This window comes from Quercus robur, chromosome 5 (genome assembly GCF_932294415.1).
Source record: "Quercus robur chromosome 5, dhQueRobu3.1, whole genome shotgun sequence".
NCBI lineage: Eukaryota > Viridiplantae > Streptophyta > Magnoliopsida > Fagales > Fagaceae > Quercus > Quercus robur.
The window spans coordinates 41,216,221-41,225,302 of record NC_065538.1 but is presented as its reverse complement, the minus strand read 5'-3'; the positions used below and the strand labels follow the sequence as shown (position 1 = coordinate 41,225,302).

General features: G+C 33.1%; 1 protein-coding gene across 1 annotated transcript; it reads right to left on the bottom strand.

Moving 5' to 3' along the window:
• Window positions 1-838: 838 nt before the first annotated feature.
• On the bottom strand, window positions 839-4,572 carry LOC126725949 (monothiol glutaredoxin-S17). Its single transcript, XM_050430975.1, has 3 exons — window positions 4,287-4,572; window positions 3,506-3,580; window positions 839-2,191 (listed from the first exon to the last, which is right to left on the bottom strand). Exons 1-3 carry the CDS (start codon window positions 4,455-4,457, stop codon window positions 965-967), a joined length of 1,473 nt encoding a protein of 490 aa, XP_050286932.1. The 5' UTR covers window positions 4,458-4,572; the 3' UTR covers window positions 839-964.
• Between the last annotated feature and the right edge of the window lie 4,510 nt (window positions 4,573-9,082).

Here is a 9,082-nt window from a genome sequence, read left to right as displayed (position 1 = left end):
CTTCTCTGTAGTCTGTACCATTGTAATTCACCTCTTTTTTTGTTTTTTGTTTTCCCCCCCATAAAATGAAACAATAATAATGTGACGAATTGAAATGGTCTACACCAAAAAAAATTAAAATAAAAAATAATATTTATATATATATATATATATACACACACATAAATACACACAATATATATGTGCCTCATAGGTGTGTGAGGGGAGCATTACATATGATGGTCTTACAAGATACTAATTTGCAAGAAGTTGGAGAGGTTAGAAGTCCATATTGTTAAGCTAAAGATTTATTAGCAGGATACCAGGCTCTAGGCCTCCTGATTTGTATGCTCAAGCTGGTATAGGAGAAATCTCTTTTAACCTGTTTGCCAGCAATTTTGCCATGACTAAAGGCTTAAAATATGCAGAAATATCACACGAGAGAGAGATTGAATTTGGCACAGTTAACAAATTATCCAGCAGAAAATCCCCAGAGGAAAACGGCAGCTTTTTGGGTCCGATGGTTCTAGTGGATACAGATTTTGGCACACTGAAGCAACATCTAATTATGTCCCATTCCATGGCTATCGTTTCATTTATTTTATTTTTAAGTATCTCAAGAATTGTTTCTCAGATGCTCACAAAAGCCCATCAAGATTTTGTAACCAGAAAAGAAGAGGAAATTTCCAGATTTGAGAATCTTCTCTCGTTAATAAGAACATGCAAAACCTATTCCGAAGTACGTAAATCCTGACAAGGAAGAGAGAGGGAGTTTTGCAAAAGACATGGCGTCGTCAAAATTATTAACGCAGGAGTTTCACAAACATTAAATATACCCAAAAACCATGGTAAAATATCATAACATAAATCATTTTTGTATATAAAACAAAACATTTAAAACATCAATAATGTCAATAGACACGCTTCTGACACATGTAAATTGGCTTCAAAAAGATGTCCTGAATTATTCGATAAAATCACAACCCTACTCAGATAGAGTAGATTTTAGCTCTCCATTGTTGCGCAGCTCCATTACAATGTCACATCCACCTATTAGCTCACCTTTATAGTAAAGCTGAGGAAAAGTTGGCCAATTGGAGAATACCTTTAACCCCTGTCTCACTTCCTCATCATTTAATATATCAAAGGACCCAAAACTTACACCATCCTCCTGTAGGGCATTTACAACTTTGGAACTGAATCCACACCTAGGAGCATCCGGGGTACCCTTCATAAAGAGCATCACAGGTGAAGAACTGACTAATTTCCTTAAACGATCTTCAAAAGACTCCTTTTGACCAATACCTTTCTCAGCTAACACCTTCTTCAATTCCCCACTTTTCTGCATTTCCAACACAATGTCTGATCCACCAATGAGTTCAGTCCCTATATATAGTTGAGGGTAACTAGACCAATTTGAATAAACTTTCAGCCCTTGACGGATTTCTTCATCGGAAAGAATATCAAAACTCCCAAACTCCACCTTTTCTTGTTGAAGGATTTCAACTACCTTGCGACTGAAACCGCACTTGGGTTCATCTGGTTTTCCCTTCATAAACAGCATAACTGGGCTTGAATTGATCAGGCTTGCAATCCGAGACGTTAGGGTAGAACTTACACCAGTGGATTCAGAGATGCCACCCTTTCCACTTCCAGGTTCACTTACTATTGCCTCATTAGAATCATTAGTGTCAATCCCATGATCCTTGAAAACTTGTTGTAATTCACCACTCTCATGCATTGCAATTACTATATCGGACCCGCCAAGAAGCTCTCCTTTGCAATAGAGCTGAGGATACGTTGGCCAGTTAGAGAATTTTTTCAACCCTTCACGAACCTCATTGTCAGCTAGGATATCAAAGCTTCCAAATTTAACTTTTTCCTTCTTCAAAATATCAACAACTTTTTGGCTAAACCCACATCTTGGCTCTTCAGGGTTTCCTTTCATGAATAGGATGACTGGGTGAGAGTCAATTAGTTGCTGGAGTCGCTTTTTCAATGCATCACCAGATTGCACTTGATTTTTAAGTTCTGAAGAATCATAATCTTTAGCAAACTCTTTGACTGTTTCAAGGACGGTAGGTCCTGCAGCCATCCCAAGGCTGGCAGGCGCAGCAGGTTCTCCAGGGTTAACAGACCCAGAAACTTTAGCAACTTTGTTGGCCAAACTAGATGGATTTGCACCCTCCAATGTATCTACAGACTTACCATCCTGACAAAGAAAGTAAATTTTTTATAAAAATCAAGGATTCACCAAAAGAAGACTATTCTAAGGGGGAGGGGGAAGAGATGGGTCAAGTATTTAGATGCAGTGGTTTCAAATTTATACAATTACCAAAGTACAAAATCAAATTATAAATTTCCAAATCCCATCCTAGTTTGAGTATCTAAAACAAGTTATAATAAGATCTTTCAAAACCCCCTCCCAACAAAAAACCTAGCAAACTTTGATAATTATTAAAGGGAAAACATGGAAACAAAACAACCCATAAAACAGAACCCAAATGTAACAAATGATCCTTATCACAAACAAAAAGGTGATAGATAAGCCTTAGCTCAAATGCACTTCTTCCAAAAGTATGGGGTGAGGGTGAGGTCACAAGTTCAAGGGTAGCATGTAAAACTTACCGACATAATTATTTAATTCACTTCATGGGTCAATAGTTATAAAAATTTATAACGAGATGCCACTAAAGTTACAACAAAAATATGCAAATTTCAAGATCTATTTGAGCTTTTTTTGAGAACTTTAAGTCTACTACCATACCCAAATAGACCGTGTAGTAGTTCCAAAACACTCAAAAAATTTCTGCAAGTTAGGATATAGTGCATCACTTCATTATATCATGGCATCTCACTTTCTAACACTTCCATTAAACATTAGATTCCATTTGTAATAGGTTGTCACTCAAGTTGATAGAAGTGAAGACATTAACCCTATAAATAATATTAGTGCCAAGTAAATGTCATGATCCACTGTTCCCTCTTCCTCATATCATGCAATTTAAAATTTTTGTTGCTAGTCTACTTCCAATCCATCTAAAACCTATATAACTACTTGTATCATCGTATATTCACCAATAATTCTCCTCTCCTTTTTCATCAATGTTAACAAGCTTAAAGTCTTATTGCAAATTAAGACACTAAAATTATGCGTTACATACTTTTTACTCATTTCTCAAAAACAAATTAAAATCTTCCTATTAGAAATTTAGAATATAATATTTGACAAATGACCACCAAATTATGTTCATACACACCAATATGGTGGCACTAGCCCTTGACACCAAAAAATAACTCTCACAAACAGTAGTTGCAAAACTGTATACGGGAGACTACCAAAAAGCATAGTCATTGATACTACCGTACCTGGTACCAATACATACTATTGTCAAGTGCAACCTAATATGCTAGCAGTTGGAATGCAATCCAAATTTCACATCAATTAATTTTCAAATTCCATAGTTTTTCAACCATTAAACCCAACCCAATAAAATAGTAACTAGGAAATTCTCATCAAACAAACCTTGAAGAAAACGAAGTAAGGCACAGCAGAAACTGCATAAGCTTCAGATATCTCAGGTTGCTCTTCAGCTTCAACCTACAATAGTTTTATCCAAAATTTCCAATAAAATTAATAAAAGGAGAGTAATTGACAAGCAGAAGGTAGACATTTCAAAAATAAAATAAAAGGAGATGAATTGACAAGCAAAAATATGACAATGACGACAAGCCTCAGTCCTAAAATGTTGGGATCCGCCATGGATCATCAACTGATGAACTAGCCCGATCCCATTATCCATACAAACGAATTAATGTGGTATATTCACATCGGAATATATGAACAGCAAGAATTAGCATTCCTAGCGAGACTAAAACTCAAGGGAAGAAAATAGATTTTTTTTTTTTTTTTTTTTGGGTTCCTTTTTAACTTGAATCAAATCCAAAATCATAGTCTATGTGACTTCCTTAATTGACATGTCACTTTTTCTACTTGTAACACTAACACCACAATTTTAAGTTTTTCGTAGGACTCTTTTTTGTTTCAAATCCAAAATCATATTCTCTCGATTACTTCCTTAATTAACATGTCAAAATTTTACTACTTGCACCAATGTTATTTTAAGTAAGTTTTGTGTGTGTGTGTGTGTGTCTGTTTTCGTTTCCTTAAATTAAAATCAAATCACTCGTGTTCACTGGTGTATTCATTCAGTTTGAACATGAATGACCAAACCAAAACTATCTAAAATATTGAGACCGATAATAAAAGAAAATTTAATGTTTGGTTTAGAGCGAAAGAAACGAACCCTGAGAAAGTGGGCATGAGGGAAATCAGTGGCGAGGTGGGAAAAGACATCGTCCATGGGCTTTGAAGCTTCGCACCAAGACGCCCAGAAGTGTACACTAACCGCTGCGCCACTCGCCACCACTCTATCAAGCTCCGCCTTGGATTGCACGTCCTTCACTGACCCACCCATTTTGTCCCAAAAAACACAGAGAGAGAAAGAGCCCCAAACCCTAGGAGAAGATTTTACTTCTTTTTTTTTGAGAAACAGAAGATTTTACTTTTAGCTGAGAAAATAATACTGCAATTAATCAATGATCGGTTACTATTCCAGATTCTTCTAAGTTGTGGCTGTGGCATTTTTAATGGACCAGATTCTAGTGGACCTAAAGGAAGCCATAAACCTCAGGGCCCAAAACGGCAAGCCATTTTGAATGTTTGTGACTAAACGACAGTTCCATCATCTTGGCTGGAAATAGTGTTTGTGTAGCACAAAAGCATGATTTGCAAACACACCTAATAAGATGGAGTCAGATACTCTAAAGTTACCAGGGTACTTTACAATGTAGAGTTCTTTAAATCCTCAAGGGTAGCTTGCATCTGGAGTTGTTGGATTGAGATCTTGAGCATTTGTTTTGAAACCAGTACAAAACATTTGCCTCCCCAATTGAACTGATCAAGCAATTTTCTTATTTACCGTTTCATCTTTGGGAGGATTAAGTTTAACCATCCAACTATTGAATATAGACTCTAATATTAGGATTTGCTCTAGCTTGAGAGTGCACCTTAACTTTCACTGGTTCATTTCTTATTTAATAAACGGAGGCAAGGATTGTTTTTGCCTTTTTGGGTTGGTGATTATTATGGAAGAAGAAAAGTTAAACTAGAAGTTCAACGACACAATGTTTAGGATAGATAAAAGTGTGTTGTTTGTGTTTTGATGATTTTGTATTTTTTGGATTTGGATTGTTGATATGGCAACATCACACCCATTTATTTTAAAAGAAATGTGAGGATTTAAAGGACTCTATACTATAGAGTACGTTAAAAAATTTAAAAGATCTAAATCCCAAAAAGAGTTTTGTCGGTTGTGAATCACATATGAAAAATGCTACTACCACAAAAAAGTCTATAACTTTTGTCACAATTCAATACGTGGTGAGTTGTAAGTGGTGGAGGTAAAGTGGTGGGTTCACAACTCTATAAATTTTTACTAATTTATTGGTTTGCTGAAAGTGAAGTATAATTATATAGAGGGAAAAAAAAAATTTAAGTAGTGATTTTTTCAACATAAAATGTTTTTTTTTTTAATGAAAAACACTTCAGCATCAAATATTTATTGGTAAAATATTTTAATTTCTAGTGTTTTGTTACATTCTTGAAAATGTTTCAGAAAATATTTTCTAGTATTTGATGTGAGTTAAAATAAAATATATAACACCTTAGTGGGTATTGAAAGGGGGTATTTTTCCATTTTGGTGGTTTTAAGGATAATTTGGTCATTTTCAGGTTTCAAGGGTAATTTGTATTATTTTAGATGTTTTGGTATTTTTTTTTTTTTTTTTTTTTTTTTTGTGGAGTTTTCAATGGTATTTTGTGTATTCTAGAGGCATTTTGATCATTTTGAGTGTTTCAAGAGCATTTAGTCATTTTGATGATTTAGGAATATTTTTATCATACTGTAGATTTAGAGGGTATAATGGTCATTTAAGAAGTTTTGGGGATGTTTTGATAATTTTGGAGTTTCTAGTAATATTTGGTAATTGTGGGCATTTTAAGGATATTTTTGTATTTTGGGCATTTTAAGGGTATTTTTGACATTCTCAAGCGTATTATGATACTTTTGGAGATTTTAGAGATATTTTGATTATTTTAGATGTTTTAGGAAAATTTTGGTGTGAAATTTTGTTGTGTATTATGCCTGCCAGCTATGAATATTTGGCATAATAATATTTTGAAAACACTTTTATATTAGGGTTATTGTGGTCCTTCATTATTATTATTAGTATATAAACCGTGCTTATATACGGGAATGATGAATTGTAGTAGTGCTATTGATGTTAGCTTGGATTATAAAACATATAAGATATTAGTTCGATCAGGATATTTGGAAGTGCTAAAATAGTTTTTTCTTGCAATTTTTATGATATTAGTTACGCTAAGTATAGACACCACATTTGTACCCGTTAATAAATTAGTCCCCAACTCTAATGATGAGCTTGATATATGTCAACCAAGGATAATTAAAGAGTTCACAATAGTTTGGAAGTAATCACAACTCAAAAGTGCTCAAATCACTTTAAAATTAATACTAAAAAATGACCTTTGTTCACTTTTGATCATAACTTTTGATCCACAAAGAATTTGTAAATGAGGTTTATTTCATTGGAAATAGACATCCTGGACTTCAATTTGAACACAAATTTTGCCTAATTTGGACTTATATTGAGTAACCTATGACCATTTGAAGTTAGGCCAACTGGGCAATCCGATTTTCTGGGTTTTAAAACTTCATTTTAAGGGCCCAAAACATTATGCATTGATGTAGGCTGGCCTATAGACCCTTGGAACGTCCAAAAACAATTAAAAAGTCCCACAAACCCTAATTTTAACTCATAAATACTCATCTTATGCCTCCAATCAAAATCCTAGCTGGAGAAAGTGATTTTTTGGCCTCCATCTTCTCTAAAACCTTTTTTTTCTCTTTTCAAAACTGGAGGGCAGCCTCTTAGCACATTTATTAATGATTAAAAAACCTCTATTTAGTAAGTTCTAAGACAGAAATTTTGTTTTTAATTTTTTTTTTTCTAAAAGCCTTTTCAAAACATTTTGTTCTTGAGTTGTAATTACTAACAGATATTGTGCTCTTTGATTATCTTTGTCTTCTCCATCTAACCTTTGTGATTGTAGGCACTGAGGGGCCGGATAAATAACATTAGATCTATGATTCTAAAACAAGGTGAGTCTCTTTTCCATGATTTACCACCTTGCTTAATATGGTTCACATGATTTTCTTGAATTAGTTTCTCGATTTGTTATATTTGTTGTGTTTGATATTTTAATTATGTTTGATATGTTCTAATATGATTTTAGGTTGTTTATAATCTATTCTTGTTCTCCTTGGTTTGTTATTTTGGTTTCATGTAAAGTATAACATGTATGTTTATTTATGTTGTTTTGTTTCATGTTTATTTGTTTATGTTGATGTTTTATGTTAGTTTTGTTTTTAGGGTTTCTAACATGCTTGTTTGATCTCACATATTATATCTTTGTTTGATTAAATCTATAAAAATGTAATTTTCGAATCTGCGTTAAAGGATGCATGTGCATTATTGAGTATGTGTGCACGTGGTTCAACCATGCATACGCATAATTGAGTATGCACACGCACCTCGAATCCAGATTAGGGTAAAATCTTGTTTTTATTTGTTTTAATCATTTTTCACATAATCTTTGATTTTGTTTGACTCTGTTTTAGGTTAATTATTTAGGTTTAACTATTTTTCATGTTTGTTTTAGTATTTTTGCCTTGTTTAGTCTATTTGATATTATTTCCTTGTGTGTTTTATTTAATTGTCAACTTGCCATGTTTAATTTATTTTGTTTGATTGTGTTTTATTTGTTTCCTTTTATATTGTGATCTTTAACATGTTGTGTGTGTTATTTTCCATAAGTGCATGATGTATATTTAGGTTAACGATTAGGGCCTAACACCTTCCCAAGTTGTACCCAAATTCTGAACCCATAATCTAGTACGTAGATTCATGTGTGTAAGTGATTGAGCCCAAAATGCCCAATGGTTCATAGACCTAATCTAGATGGTGACTCCATTAGTCCACACTAATGTGGCGTTTGGAATGTGATTCCTTGCATTCAAATTCCTTGGAATGTGATTCCTTACATTCTGGATGCCTAGGAATGTAGTTATTCCTATATTTGGTTTCATTGGAAATCTCTTAAGATTCCTAGAAATGTGAGATGATAATGTTTGGTTTATTCACAAAAATCTTAAATGAATTATTTATTTTTCTCATTCTATTTTTAGATTTGAATGTGAACTACCAAGTCCTTTAAAAAAAATCTTCCTCTAAATAAATAATGAAAAACAAAATATAAACTATTAATAATTTGTTGAGCAACACACACACAACAACAAAAGTGAATACCTAGCAATAATGGAGGGTTCCCTTTAAACTTTTTTTTTTTTTCCACATGTGAAACCTAAATAGAACTTTGTTAAAAAATATATCAACAGAGTTGTCTATTCGGTTTATGTTATTTTGGCAGAAAAAGATAAAGACAAGGGAAAAAATATTGGTAATTTGTTTTATATTTTATCTTAACTGCTTAAATGATAAGGAAAAAGGATTAAAATTGTCAATTTACAAAAAATACAATTTCCTTTAAGCTTGAGAATCTGAATACCCACTTGTTTTAAAGAGAATCCACATTCCTACTAAGAGGGGTTTAAAGGGGGGGTCCATATTCTCCTAGCATCTGATTCTCTGGCGTAATTTACAACCAAACATGGGAATCTTTAAACATTTCTAAGAATCCTAAAACATTACCTGGTACCAAACACCATATAAGTTTCTCATTACACTGCTACTATGTATATAATTTTGAAAATCACTATTGGATATTACATATACAATATCAATTCACAGTCATTCTCCATGAAATTCTACTAAATACAACACGAAATAAAAAAAATAAATTGTACTAAATACAACACGAAATAAAAAAAATAAATTGGTCCAATAGTATCTCCTAAATTGAATAGGGATAAGTGCATGGGATCATTAAGCTTAATTGCAA

Excerpts from the sequence above, each read along its gene's own strand:
- LOC126725949 (XM_050430975.1), bottom strand. The coding sequence starts at position 4,457 with ATGGGTGGGTCAGTGAAGGACGTGCAATCCAAGGCGGAGCTTGATAGA. Across the intron at positions 3,581-4,286 it reads CTCATGCCCACTTTCTCAGG|GTTGAAGCTGAAGAGCAACC; the intron begins GTTCGTTTCTTT and ends AAACTATTGTAG. Across the intron at positions 2,192-3,505 it reads CTTACTTCGTTTTCTTCAAG|GATGGTAAGTCTGTAGATAC; the intron begins GTTTGTTTGATG and ends TTTCTTTGTCAG.